The sequence below is a fragment of the Eublepharis macularius genome, chromosome 5, assembly GCF_028583425.1.
Source record: "Eublepharis macularius isolate TG4126 chromosome 5, MPM_Emac_v1.0, whole genome shotgun sequence".
Lineage (NCBI taxonomy): Eukaryota > Metazoa > Chordata > Lepidosauria > Squamata > Eublepharidae > Eublepharis > Eublepharis macularius.
The window spans coordinates 77883399-77899011 of NC_072794.1; the positions used below are offsets into that span (position 1 = coordinate 77883399).

The following is a 15613-nucleotide window of genomic DNA, read 5'->3' on the forward strand; positions in this document are numbered from 1 at the left end:
ATCGTAATGAAAACTTAAACAAGTACAAACAATAATACTGGCATTTCAGCTGAACTATTTCTCTACTTCCAACTAGTAAGTCTCTACAAACAAGTTTAATTGAAAAAGAATATTAGGGTTTCCATGATATCATGATCATCAAAGACTCAAACACAACCAGAGAGCTTAACTTTAAACCCCCTTGACTTAGCAAAACTAACAAGATCATTTCCAAAAGGGAGATTATGATGGCCTCCCTGGGATACAGAATAAGTATATAGGGACCATATATTATACTAACATCTGATCATATTGATCCATATTTACATTCAAGTGCTGTTTAGAAAAGAGGAAGAAATACAGATATTTGCATGGCACACTGTTGAATTCATGCTATCAATACACCAATAGCATCTTTACTGCAATCAAAGTTATTTAAATTATTATTGCAAATAAGTGTTGTAAAAAAGTGTACTATTTGGACAGAAAAGTCACATATGGTCTCAATTGGACTTGCAGCATATTCGTTCATGTTTCTAACATCGAGAACACTGAATTCTTAAATATTGTAACACAAATAATAAATATTAATCATGGAGAGTTCTTTGTTTAAAAAATGTAAGTATCTTTAAAATACCTTGTATGTATCCACAGTATATGCAGGAATGGTTATTATCTAAACCCCATTATCATAACTAAGGCACTTTATAGTGGGTTTTTTAAAAAAACCAACAAACCAGGGTATAAAAAAGAGCAAGTTGTTAAAACAATTTTTTTAAAAAAAAGCAATATACTGAAGCATGAGCCAAAAAATAATCCCCAGTGACACTCCATGAGAAAAGAGGCAGACTTTGTTAAACAGCTGATTACTGGCATTTATGTTAAGTGTGACAAATATATGGAGGTCTTTAGTAACATTATAAAAACAAGGTCCCATGGGATGCTCACTGATGAAAACACCAATACAGGTGAAACGAGATCTGTCTTTATTATCCGGAATTACTACATCAGAGGCCTCTCAGGCAGCCACTTGGGATGAGAATAGTTACAACTGCTTTAACTATGAATATCAGTATTCAGACATAATTGCAGAGCGCAGAAGTTTCCAGTTTCTGAAGTCAAACTTTATGATCTACATCTGTAAAGTCATAAATACATTTAATACATTTAACAGAACGAAGATTACCATCTTTAAGTGTCTTTTCCTACGATCTAGTACAACTTTCTGAAAAGTGACCGAACTTATTTCATACCTTCACAAACTCTAGATATTCCATGTTGGTTCTTTCACCACCAAGTCTCACAGGAATTAATATAATTACAGCTTTGGTATCTGTTTTTTCAGGATCCGTGAAAGAGCACTGTTTGTCAATAACATCAGATTTGTAAACTTGAAAGACAAGAAGAATAATCAAGATTTATATAAGAGGAAGTGCCTTTCAAACACAAACTAAATAGCTATGACAGGTAAGACTTGTGATGATTTCAATGAAGGAGAATAAAATTTTCTACGATCCTCTGCTGATCCCTGTGTCTTCCTACTGCTGACCCGTGTGATGTGTGCATGCCCATCTATGCAATATCTTTATTTGTTGGAGGCTGACATGGCACACAAAGTCCCTGAAACCAATGATGGTATTAGGGCTGTTCCAATAATTGCAGGCCTGCCTTCCCATCCCACTCCATTAACTTGCAGTTTCTTCAGTGAGGGGGACCTGTACAGTGCCCTCCAGTATGGGCTGCACTGTCATCAAGTGGACAAACAAGGTATTATGTCTTGGCTTGCTAGACCAGGAACATGCCTTGCATAGCTGTGACCCTGACTGTGGGATGTCAGTCCACATACGTGCTGCATCTAAAGGATGAATTGTAGGCCTGGGGTGACTGACAAGACTGGTCCATTGAGTCAATCCTCCTTCCATCTGTGCCTCCTGCACTCACCAGAACATCATGCATCAAAGCAAGCCAGAGCCAGTTTGGTGTAGTGGTTAAGAGTGCAGGACTCTAACCTGGAGAACTGGGTTTGATTCTTCACTCCTCCACTTGAAGCCAGCTGGGTGACCTTGGGTCAGTCACAGCTTCTAGCTCTCTCAGCCCCATCCACTTCACAGGGTGTTTTGTTGTGGGGATAATAATGACATACTTTGTAAACCGCTCTGAGCGGGTATTAAGTCATCCTGAAGGGTGGCATATAAATTGAATGTTGTTGTTGTTGTTATTAAGCAGCTAAGCTATGGCAAACCACAGAGATACCTGGGAGTAGAATACAGCACAGCCATGCAGATACAGTATATTGCATTATCCCTTTATCAAGTGTCATTATATGCTAACAAAGTATTAATATCCATACCTGCTTGAAAGCCACAGATGATCAAAACAATTTATGCTGTCATTTGTCCAAGAAAAGGATTGTCTCAATGATGCTGCTTTACTGTCTGACATGTTTGAGTATTCTATGTAAAGTGATCACATACATTATTGCTCCAGGGCAGAAAGAAATTACAGTTTTCCATTGATCTAATATTGCATGAATGGAGATTTTTTTCCCCTCAGTAAGCATACTTTTAATTACTATGTATTTTTGTTCCAAAAAAAATAATACATCAGAAAATTGTTTGTGCCTGTCAGGAGACAAGAATATGGATTCCAAGGCACTAAGACAATTAGCCCACAAAAGCTAATTGCAGATGCTACAGAAGCAAACTATGTGCTGAGTAAATTAGAGATTAAAGGACATCCATGTTCATTTTTTAGATACATTTTCCAAGTATTATTTAAATAAAGTCTCTGCAGCTCCTTTGATAAATAATAAATGTTATATTCTAGGTTATGATATATGCAGCATCATCAGTGTAGGCTGACACTCAGCATAATACAAAAAACCCTCAGACTTATAGTTTAAATTGAATGCCACATGAATGCCTCTCCATCTTTTAGCTATGAAAATTTAGATTATGTGCTTTGAAGATGAGTCACAAACACGGTATTCTTTATTTGTCTTACTTACCTGTGCAGTCTTGAGCAACATACACTGTAATTCCTTGTAACTCAGGGTCTCTTGATTCCTCAACAGCTTTTCTGTACACAAACAATACAGTTGTATTTTAGGTTAGGCACTGCATAGAACTAAAGCTATCTAGGACACAATCAAGAGAGTCATGGTAAAGTAATGGGCTATGTACAGCAGAGTGAAAATTACAATTTGTGTCTGTCTGTCTTAAAGATAAACAAGAGAAAATATGCATCAGCAGGAAAATGTGGCAAACAAATTTGCTGGCAAATAGGAAAAAAACAAAACTATTAAATTAAAAAGAACTGCTTTACTACCTCTATTAATTTCTAGCCTTTTTTAAATATATAGCTGTACTACATTCTTTTTAAAACCCTGGTAGCAGGACAATTTTCAAGATTACACAACCTTCAAAGATACACCACCAATTTAAACAGCTTTAATTCCTTTTACTAACTAAAAGACATGAGAAAGAGTATGAGAGAGAATGAACAATTTCATAGAACACATTTCCACATCAAAAAGCCACCTGTAACAAAACACTCAGGTACAATGTGACAAAACACCCAGTGAATACACAGAATCTACTGCCAATTATAGCCCAATGTATGTACTAGTAGCAAAAATAGATACATGTACAATCTGAATCATGTTATAGTAAATATGTGGCACTCCGTGATAGAAATGTACTCTATACAGGAAACCATATTGTAGGAAATAGCCCTTAAGACACAAACCAATTGTTTGCATGAGACTTGATCTCAGAGGCTGATATCTTTTAAAGACAATTTGAATGTATAGTCTGATGACTCAAACAATGTTTATGAAAAGACATTTTTAAGAACTGCAAAAGAATAATAAAATGATAACATCTGTGTCATAGTAGGAGGAAACAGACACTGAATATTTCGATATTCACTTCCACATTTATAAGAGGAATCTAGTACTGAAGAAGAAATAGTGAAGGGGTAGAATATGAAACGACAGCAATGCAAGGATTAAACTGCTGACAGAATTTGTTCACAAAAGCATTTAAAGTGAGCCTGCAAGTCCTGAAACCAAGCGTCTTTTCTGAAATAAGAAAGTGAAATTGTAGAAAAAATGTTCACAAATTTTATATGATTATTTCAGTAATACTTTCAATTATTTACCACTAAATACATAAATAACCTTCACCTCTCAAACAGTATATTATTTCCCTGACGTCTCATTCAAGGTGAATATTCTTGCTATACAAGCACCACACAAATCCCGCATCTATATAAATGTAAAAAATTTACATCTGCACTTTGGCCTCTTGTGCTTAGAAGGCTTAATGATTCAATTTATGACCATATTGGGACCCCCCTAGAACATAAGACTGTAAAAATACAAAATCAATGGTGTCCAAAGAAATGGCATATAAAGGCACACTGTACAGAGAAATCTGACTTTGAGTTTCTTTTTTTAAAATCTAGACTGAATGTCACAGACCCTTTACTTTTACTATGATGTAATTATAATATTAATAGTCCCATACGCTTACAATTTCACAAGAATTTGATGTGCGCAAAGAAATGCTGAAAACATCAATTTTAAACTCTGACAGTTCATTACACTATGAGTACATTACAGCCCCCAGGTTACAGTATAAAAAAAAGTCTATAACATTATGCATGTTTCAAGGTTAAAAGAGTTGTTAGTTTTTAGAACATTTCATTAGGTTTGGAATGGCTTTTCACACCTTCACTGCCCAGAATGGCCAATCTGACAGTTCCAAAAACTGAAGAAATTTCAGTAAATTCATGTCAGATCTTTATTGACATTTCTTGTTTGTGGAACACACACCTGAATTGCTAGTACCAAGAATATACTAAGAACATAAGAAGAGCCTTGATGGATAAGTGGTCCATCTCATCTAGGATCTTGTTTCTTGTCTACCAGCGGACAAACATTTACTCTGGAAGGCCAATAATAGGGCACAAAGGCTGAGGCCTTGCCTTGATGTTACCTCCTTTTAAAGCTGCTTATGCCTGCAGACATCGTTGCAAAGTCTGGCAGCAAATTCCACATTTTAATTGCTCATTAAGTAAAGAAGCCCTGACCTGGATAGCCCAGGCAAGCCCAATCTCGACAGATCTCAGAAGCTAAGCAGGGTTGGACTTAATAATTGGATGGAAGACCTCCAACAAATACCAGGGTTGCAGGGGTAGGCAATGGCAAACCACCTCTGTTCGTCTCTTGTCATGAAAACCCTACCAGGGGTCACTATAGGTCAACTATAACTTGACTGCACTCTCTCTACTAAATAAAGAAGCATTTTCTTTTGTCCATCCTGAATCTATTGCCCATCAACTACACTGGATGTCCTCAAGTACTAGTATTATGGCAGAAAAAGAAGAAGTTCTCTGTGTCCACTCTTTCTACACTGTGCATAATTCTATAAACTTCTCTTATGTGCCCTTAGTTATACTTTTTCCAAACTGAAAAGTCCCAGACTTTTCAGACTTTCCTCATACAAAAGGTGTTGCAACTCCTTAATCATTTTTATTGCCCTCTTCTGTACGATTTCCAGCTCTGCAATATTCGTTTCGAGATACAGTGACCAGAATTGCACATAATATTCTAAATAAGGCTGCATCATAGAGCTATATAAGGGCATTATAATATTGGCTGTTTTATTTAGGGGTATATGATCTACAATTTTTGAACTGACAAACTAGCCGGATTAATGCCAATCCGGTATAAATCAGCTATTCCAGATCACTTTAAAGAATCCCAGATCAGATCCAGGGAACCAAATGCTGCTGAGCAGGATTATTTGGCTGCAGGAGCAGCAGCGAGGGCAGTGCAAGCAGCATAAAGTGGAGCCAAGCCTCACGCCATGGCAGGAGACCGGCGCACAGCTGTGGGGGACAGAGCAGCAGTGCCAGCTGTCCCAAGGAGCAAAAGGGAGGCAAGCCTCACACCATGGCAGTAGCGTGGCATGAGACCAGCAGAGGACAGAGCAGCAGTGCCAGCCAGGCCAGAGACCAAGAGTGTCATGAATCAGCCAGGGCTCAGCAATACAAGGACTCCTCAGGAGAAGAGGAGCCCCATGTAGCCAGCCCTGAGTTAACAGAAGCCAACCAGAAGGAAAATGAGCTGCAGGCTTGTCAAGATTCACAACCAACAGCTGGTGCAGAGCCACCAAGATCTTCCAGCCCTGACTGAGGAAGTGAAACTCAGTTGGCCATTTCCAGCCCTCCAGTATCACCTACATCCTTAGAGCACTGTAGGCAAAGGCTGAGAGTAGATCATATTTAAAGCAACAGATAATATGGTGAAGTCTATTGTTCCTAACTCATTAATGAAACATTAATGAGTTACAATACCGCCCTCCTATCTGAGAAAAAAGCCTTTTTGAGTAATTCGATTTTGCATTGTTTTTGTGGGGGCTCTCCTGACCTCCTCAGGCAGGCCGTTCCATAGGGTAGGGGCCACCACAGAGAAAGCCCATGTACAGGCTGCTGTTGATTTCACCCATGCACAGCCTGGCACCTGCAAGAGGCCCTGTTCAGATGAGCGAAGCTGCCATGGAGGAACACAGGGAGGGAGGCAGTCCCATCTTCCAGGCTAGAGTGAGATTGTAGTAAGCATTTTTGCAGCTGCCTTAACTTGTTTTTCTAGTAGTAAAATAGAAAAGAGTCCAGTAGCACCTTTAAGTGCTTTTCTAGTAGTAGCGCTGGATCCAGCATAACCTCTAGGCCCTAAACTGAGTCTGCAAGGGTCAAATGAACTCCATCGAGGGTGGGAAGTACAATGTTTTTCAAGATCTCTGACTTCCCAACAAGCATCACTTCAGTCTTGTCTGGCTTCAATTTTAATTTGTTATTTTTCAGCCATTTCACTATGTCAGGTAGCAATCTAAGATTTCTACTGGATCCTGTAAGGACCTGGATAGCGAGATACAGAGTTGGGTGTCATCTGCATATTGATGACATCCAGCTCCATAGCTGTGAATGAGTTCTCCTAAAGGTTTTATGTAGAGATTGAATAGCATGGGAGATAAGATCGCACCCTGCGGAACCCCACAAGTTAGTTTCCATTCTGGAGATAGGTGATGTCTAATGGCAACCCTCTGAGTCCGTTCCATGAGAAACAATTTCAACTAGTTCAAGGCACATCCTCTGATGCCCACTTCTGTTTCTAAATGCCTCAACAGGATGGCATGGTCTACTGTGTCAAAGGCTGCAGATAGATCCAGGAGGAGCTATAAGGAGGCATGGCCTTTGTCTATATTCAGACAGAGATCATCCACTAACGCTGTCTCTGTCCCATGCCCTGGTCTGAATCCAGACTGGAAAGGATCTAGAGCGCTAGAGTTTTCCAAGAAGATCTGGAGTTGACCAGCTACTGCCCAGAAAGGGCAGATTCGAGACTGGACGATAACTGGCCACATCATTTTGTCTAGATATGTTTTTTTTAATTAGTGGATAGATAACTGCCTGTTTGAGTGGCCAGGGGAAGGTGCTCTGAGTTAGCGATTGATTTACATTAGATCTCAGTAGTTTATTTATGTGATTTTTACTTGATTTTAACAGCCAAGATGGGCAAGGATCAAGCACACAAGTAGTGGCTTTCATAGATGCCAGGATCCTGTTAAGGTCTGTCATTGTAATTGGTTCAAAGCAGTCCAAGTATAGGCCAGATAGTGTATTAAGCATTTCTTCTATCTCGTTTGTATTGCAGCTAGCATTTAGATCAGAGCGTATCTGTGCTATTTTATCAGCAAAAAACTTAGCAAAGGCCTCGCAGCTAATTGTTCTTGGAACTGTAAACGTTCAGATTTAGGGGTTAGAAGATGTCTGGATACCCTGAACAATTGGGACGGTTGTGAACTAGCTGATGCAATGGTTGCTGAGAAGTAATGTTTCTTCAGCTGGAAAAAGGTCAACCTAACTTGGCTAGAGAAAATCAATCTTATGAAATCTATAATTCTCCCAAAGATTTTGTTTTATTTTAGAGCTCTGCTCATTTTAATTAAGCATAAAACTCTGGAAACGTGGAAAAAGTTATTGAATCAGTTGATTTGGGAAGGAAAAAGACCCAGGATTGGCCATTTTGTTATGTGCAGCCATTCAACCCTAGGGGGCTTGGGTGTACCTGATGTCAAATCATACTATGACGCAACGCACCTTACATATTTATCCCTTATGCTTAACCGAAATTACAATGCAGACTGGAAAACAATAGAAAGCTATTATACCTCTCCTAAAACTTTACAGGAAGTTGTTTGGAATAAATCATCGGAACGTCCCTCCAGCATTAAAAATAACATCTTCCTCTACGCAGCTCTGGATACATGGGACAGGCATAGACTTAAACTAGCGCCTCCCATATCCCCTCTTTCTTGCTTCACCGGCCAAACCTGGTTTGCACCAGCAATTCACCAGGAACCATTTACCAGCTGGAAAAAGGGAGGACTGATTAGACTGATTGATATTTCAAAACATGGAATTCTTTTCTCTAAACAAAAAACTGAAACCAAATTATGCGACAAAATCCCATGGTTCCAGTACTTTCAAATAAGTCATTTTTTAAATCAATCTTCTTTAAAGGTGACTTTAAACCATAAAACAACTTATTTTGAAAACTTTCTTTTGAAAGAAAAACAAAGCAGCAAAGGCTGTCTTTCAAAAATATATAAAATTCTACTTTCAACCTCCAAAACAAAGCCCTTTTCATACCAATTAGCATAGGAAAAAGACTGTGGCATAAAATTCTCTGACACCCAATGGACTAAAATATGGAACTCCTCAATTATTAAAACCAGATCAATTAACATTAGGACTCTATCAAGCTTCTGACCAGATGATACATCACCCCACAAAAACTTGACTATAGCACTAGATCTATCTCCCCTAGATGTTGGAAGCTCTGTGGGGAAATAGGCTCATTTTATCATTGCTGGTGGTCATGCAAAGTTACCCAAAATTTCTGGTTTGACGTAATTGATTGCATTAAACAAAGCATAGGCCACTTAATCCCACCTAAACCAGAACTGATTTTACTAAACCGATTTTGATTTGCCAACAGACACTAGAGACCTAATAGCAATGCTGTTATCCGCAGCAAAACTTTCCATAGCATCTTTCTGGAAAAGCCCACAACCACCTTCTTTAACAACTTGGCACAATAAGATCTGGGATGCCTTCTTTATGGAAAAAATCTCCCATCAATTGAAGCTAACGCATTCCGTTAACTTGAAACAAGGCTTTTGGGAGAATTGGTTACCAGTACTTGATTATATGATCGCTCGTGAAATATCACCTTGTACCCCTGACCCAACTGATCCTTTTAGCTTCTAAACCTCTTTTTATTTATTTCTCTTTTTATGATGTTGTATATCTATATAGAATGATACTTGTACTGTTACGCATAACACTCTTATATTTCATGGTTTTCAGCAAATGCCTATGGTGGACTGTTATACTTACCTTTGAAATTACTTGTTAGTGTGTTTGTTTGATTAATGTTGTTGTGTTGGATGTATTCAAAAATATAAAACTTGTCAAAAATAAAGAATAATAAAAAAAAGAAGTAACATTTCTTTGCCGTGTTCATTTCTGCTCCATACATCCTCCAGTGTGTTCTGTAGCAAGTTCTATCAGTTTCTGTGCACATTTTACACCAGTGTCTTTCTAGACATCTTCCAGCCCTCTTTGGGTCAGCCAGCTCCGTGGTTAAACCATGGTGCCAGCTTCTGTCCCAAGGGCTGGAGAGGTCGACAAGGAGCAGTGGTGTCAATAGCTTCAAGGAGCTTTGTGTTCCATGCTCCTACAGCAGCTTCTGTGGAGCATGTGTATGGAATTCTAGAATCTCCCAAGGCATTTTAGAATCTGGAAGGGTCTATGAGCCTTTGTGAGCAAATCATTTTAACTGGACCCCCTATTTTGCGGGGTGTTGGGGCCATATTCATTTTTTTCTTCAGCAGATGATGATGTGACCATGGTTCAGGCAAGTCTCTAATGTTGAAATAAGACTTTCCCTCAAAGGCTCAGTGCAAAAACTTAAGTCTAGTGTGTGGCCTCTTTCATGTGCAGGGCCTGAAACTATTTGAGAGAGGCTCAGGGTTGCCAGGGAAGCTATAAATTCCTGAGCCGGGCCTGACTGAACACTCAGCATGGATGTTGAAGTCTCCCAGAACAATAAGTCTAGGTGTCTCCAACACCATGTCTGCTAGCAGCTCTGCCAACTCAGAAAGGGTGCTTATGGAGGAGCTGGGTGGTCTGTAAACAAGCAGGATACCAGTCTATCTTTAATTCCCAGAGACAGAAACATGCAGTCAATAACAGCTATAGCTGGAGATCTGCGGAAGTTGAAGGACTCACAACGAATAATAGCAACTCCTCTGCTCTGGCTACCATAGCAAGGTTGGTGTAGGACTGCACAGCCAAGGGGAGTTAGTTGGGAAAAACACACCTTGTCATTTTCCTGCAGCCAAATCTCTGTTAGGCAAGCCACATCAACTTTCTCATCCTGCAACATCCCAGCAATGCATGCAACCTTGTTCCTAACAGATCTGCCTTGCCTGACTTCTGAAACCCTGACCTTGGACCAAACAACCCTGCCTTGCCTGGCTTCTGGAACCCTGACCTTGGACCGAATGACCCTATCTTGCCTGACACTTAAAGCCTGTAAACCAGTACAAAGAGGAAGGCAGGCCTCACACTGCAGCAGGAGAACAGTGCAAGGCCAGTAGGGGACAGAGCAGCAGTGCCAATTAGCCCTGTGAGCAAGAGGGAAGCAAGCCTCACGCTGCAGCAGGAATGGAACATGAGGTCAGAGGAGGAAAGGAGGCAGCAGAAAGAAGACAGACTGCATTCCCATCCCATCTCTTCCCTCTACCCCCCCCCCCCCCGATCTGAGCTCCAAAAAAAGCCCTTCAAGCCAACACTGCCCCACTTTTAAACTCTGGTGAGCCTTCACCTCCACTTTAGTAAGGATTCTACTAGCTATACATTGGGAGTCAAACTATAGTTTGACATTTTCCTGTTTGACCTTACTTCCCTTGCTTCACTTTGGTTCTGTTGGGCTTTGTTGGTTCAGCTTACATGGAAGCAGGACTTGCATTTGGGACTGGTTTTTGGCTAGGGGTTGCCTTTGCTTAAAGTTTCCCTTGGCCTGGAACAGCTTGGAAATGTTTCCCCCACAAGAAACAATGGAGACTGCCTGGGGCAGCTTGTTCAGGGACCCACTAAATTGTATCCCTGGGTTCAATCTTTCTGAAATTTGGTGGTTCCTTAGTGAACAGAAAGGAAGTTCCCTGCAAATTTGGGGGAATTTGTTTGAAAAATGACACATCCCTCCAGACTCCCAAGACAGTTCCCTCCATTATTCTGCATAGGAATAGCAGGATTAATTCAGATAATCTGACCCAGATTTCAGGGATACCTATGGAGGGGGGACAGATCCCTGAAACCCAGATCATCTAATATTTATTCTGATGCACACCCCTAGTTTATTTTCAATCCCTTTCCTAATAATGCCTAGAACACAGTTTGCTTTTTTCTCTGCTGCAACACACTATGTCAACATTTTCACCAAGCTGTTTGCTAGGACCCCAAGGCATTTCCCTCTCGGTCTCATCAAGTTCAGACTCCATTAACATGTACTGAAAATTGCAATTGGAGGGGATTTTTTTTTACTGTAAAAGAATAGTTACTTTCTAATTACAATTTCAAGACAGTCCTAAAATACCCCTCCTCTGTACCCATCCCGATGCAAGGTTGAACGATAGTTTAGAGCTTTTTACCTTAAAAGATGTGCTACAACAGCTGGCCCATACCAATCTCCTGCTATTTTTCCAGATTTGTTTCCATATTCTATCAGTCGATGCAAGCCAAAATTTGCAAGTGGGGAATCACCAAACCAAGAGATTATTTTTCGGTGGCAGTGTTCATCTTTCATTTCTCTGTTTTTCCAAACCTCTTTTGGGACTTTTTTATGATGGTTTAACTGGTCCTTGCATTCTCTCTCGCCTGTAAATGATGCTTCAAGTGATGCAGTGAGCTTTTTTACTGTATAGCTGGTCCATGATTCAGAATCTAAATTTTCAATGACCAATGCATCTGGCCAGGTCCAGTCTGTAACAGCATTTCAAACATATTATACATCTCTTTGCTCTGAGTTTTCTTTTATGATCAAGTATCAACTCAAAGTATTATATTTGAATTTAGTTCATAACTAGCACTGGTTATGTTTTAAGAAAGTAAATGTTAATCAGTTTCTCAGCAAAATATCACCACAGATTCTTCCAGCAAGTGTACTATGATTGTTTGACTCAGAAATTGGGCATTAATGGATTTACAGCACAGCAATTACAGCCCAGAACATCCTTTTACAGGAAACAGAATCTATGAATTATACCAGTTAAGTGTTTTCAACCTCTTACCAAGTAATCATTTTGTTAAATTATCATCTAGTCAAAGTTTAAATGGGCATTTTCCCATAACTTATTGAGCTGGTATGCATTGCAGCTACTGTCACATGTTTAGAAGAATGCAGTAAAAACATCTACTGCTCTATCTTGTGATTCTCCCAAACTACTTCAACCCAAAAGTTAAATTAATCTGATCCAATCTGATCCACAGGCAAACATGGGAACTTGCCTCTGCCAAGAAAGTGAACAATAAGTCCTTGAGCTAGAAGCATCTGGCCAGTCCTGAGGGTACAACCCCAGCCACAGTCGGTTGTTAATGCTGAGCCTTTGATCTGCGGAAATTCTTCTCTGTATGTCAGCCATACTCTAGAAATAAAGTCTTTACGGAACTCTTCAACATTTCTAGAAATTATTTCATCATTAATATCATAATCTGATCCATTTTGTGACAGTTCACTTGGTTCTACAAGGAAGCACAACAAATTGTTTCAGTTACTTGGCATGATATTTGCTGGAAAAACAACAATACGTTGTACCAAAAATGATTTTGAAAATGGAGAAATCTGTAATTTTGTAAACAGTCATTCCTTCACAGTATCCTGTCCCTCAGAAGCAGCATTTTGTGTAGATCAGTGGGTGGGAGAGGCAAGAAAGTTCCATTCCACTGAGAGAAAATTTAGTCTGTATTTGTTTCCATATAGTCCACAATATTAACTGCAGTGAGAATGTACAAGTTATTTGCCACACAAGATAAATTAAGCAGCTGTCATTTGGAAAATTAACATTCAGTAAGATAACATTTTTTATAAGATAAATTAAGGCACTGTCATTTCATAAACTAGTATAAAATCCTGCTTGGAGAAAACAGTGTTTCACTCACCTGTAACTGTTGTTTGTCTAGTTCATTCTGTGCAGACACACATTGGGGACTGCACTTGCGCAGGCCTGCCTCGGAGAGAGATTTATAGCTCTAAAAACCTCGAGAAGTGGGCGTCCCCGCCCAGAGCGCATGTGCAGTTTTTCACGCCCAAACGCAGCGTATTAGGGCGGGGCGCCCACTTTGTCCCTCACTTCTCCTATGCCGCCAGAAGTAGACCAAAGCGTACCTCCTCACAGCAGGGCGGGAGGGAGGGAATGTGTGTCTGCACAGAATGAACTAGACGAACAACAGTTACAGGTGAGTGAAACACTGTTTTCATCGTCGTTCTTCTGTGCAGCGCCACATAGGGAGTATAACAAGCTACTCTCCAATGGGGGCGGGTGTGAGGAGTTCCATCTCCCCTAAGATCAATCAGTGTCAATGGTTCACACAGTACTCTGAATCCTCTCACCTCTTCCTTCATTTCCTCCTCTTATTTTATTTACACAAATAAGGAGTGAAGCACCGCAGTTCCCACAGCAGCATCCGACCTGGAGCCCGCATTCACAGCATAGTGTCTGACGAAAGTATCTGACGACGACCAGGTCGCGGCTTGACAGATATCTTGCAGCGGTGTTCCCTGGAGGAAAGCTGCCGAGGAGGATTGTGAGCTAGTAGAATGAGCTTTGACTGTACCTGGACATGGGGTCTTAGCTGCAGTGTAGCATTTTCTAATTGTTGCCATGATCCACCGAGAAATGGATTGGTTAGATGCAGGGAGACCGATGCGCGGGCCCGCATAGCAAATGAACAGTGACCTGGACCTCCGAAACGACCGTGTCCTATCTAAATAATACAATAAAACCCTTTTTACATCCAAACTGTGCAAGGCTCTTTCTGCATCCAAAGTGGGGTTAGGGAAGAAAACTGGAAGTGAGAGTTTCTGATTCAAATGGAAAGCGGACACTACCTTAGGTGTAAAGTCCAGGCTAGGGTGTAGCACCACCTTTTGGGGAAAAAATTGTAGGAATGGAGAGTCTACCCGCAATGATGCCAGTTCACCCACCCACTTTAGCGATGTGATTGCGACCAGGAAGGCTACCTTCCAGGACAACAGGGCAATCGGGCAATGCGTCAGAGGTTCAAAGGGAGGAAGCATCAGCTGAGCCAACACTAAGGATAGACTCCATTGAGGTGTCCGGGCTCTTCTAGGGGGAAATGTACGAAACACTCCTTTAAGGAACTGTTTAGACGCATGATGCGAGAAAAGGGTCCTGTCATCCACTCTATCATGGAATGCAGATATAGCAGCCAAATGGACTTTATCTGATGTAGCTGCTAGGCCTCTATGTAGGAGGGAAAGCAAATAATCAAAGACCTTAGGTATGGGACAGGAAAAGGGGGAAATGCCCTGCTGCGCTATCCATCCTGCGAAAGCATCCCATTTATAAGCATATGACCTCCTAGTAGAGGGTTTCCTAGCATTTAACAGGATTTTTGTCACCTCAGTAGAGAATCCCACAGCTACGAGGATAGCAGCCATGCTGTTAGACTGAGGGAGCTGACATCGTGGTGTCGAATTTGCTCCCGGTAGAGCAACTCTGGGGTCTCTGGGAAGAGATGGTACCTGCCCCATGCCATTTGCCACAGAAGGGGAAACCACTCCCTGCGAGGCCAAAAAGGTGCTATAAGAATGCAACAGGTTTTGTAATGTCTGATTCTGCAAAGAACCTGAGGCAACATGGGTATTGGTGGGAACACATAAAACAGTGCGTCGACCAGGGGATCTGAAAGGCATCCCCTATTGAGTGGCTGTCCAGTCCCACTCTGGAGCAGAACAGCCTCACCTTGGTATTCTGGGAGGTTGCAAAGAGGTCCACCTCTGGAAAGCCCCAGAGCTTGAAGATTGGGTGAAGGAAGACGCCGTTGATTGTCCACTCATGGTGCGGTTTGAAGAACCTGCTCAACGCGTCTGCTCAGGAGTTCGAGAGGCCTGCTCTGTGAAGTGCTTGCGGGCAGGTATTGTTGCGAATAGCCCAGAGCCACAGGCAAGTCGCCTCTCTGCAGAGGGTAAGGGAAGCCGTTCCGCCTTGTTTGTTGAGGTAATAGAAGCGGTGGTGTTGTCTGTTTGCACCTGCACTACCTTGTCTCGTACCAACTCTGCAAAGGAAGCAAGTGAATAGCATATGGCTCTCAATTCTAGAACATTAATGTGCATTTGCGACTCTGATGGGGACCAAATGTCTTGTACAGAAAAATGCCCCAGGTGTGCCCCCCCCCCAGCCCTGGAGGGAGGCATCCGTGTTGAGGATCATATTTGGGGTAAAGGTCCCAAAGGGAACCCCAAGGAGCAAATTGGAGG

At 41.1% G+C, this 15613-nt stretch overlaps 1 protein-coding gene across 3 annotated transcripts in view; it reads right to left on the minus strand.

The window, feature by feature from the left end:
- The window catches only part of ATG4C (autophagy related 4C cysteine peptidase), a 37722-nt gene that overhangs the window by 12802 nt on the left and 9307 nt on the right, over positions 1-15613 (minus strand). For all 3 annotated transcript variants that reach the window (XR_008597078.1, XM_054981084.1, XM_054981083.1), the window contains exons 4-7: positions 12622-12855; positions 11766-12096; positions 2987-3057; positions 1233-1369 (exon numbers count right to left, since the gene is read on the minus strand). Coding sequence is in view for 2 of the 3 variants with exons in the window: in XM_054981084.1 (XP_054837059.1) it covers positions 1233-1369; positions 2987-3057; positions 11766-12096; positions 12622-12855 (773 nt within the window). In the remaining variant the exon portion in view is untranslated. The remainder of the gene's footprint in view (positions 1-1232; positions 1370-2986; positions 3058-11765; positions 12097-12621; positions 12856-15613) is intronic.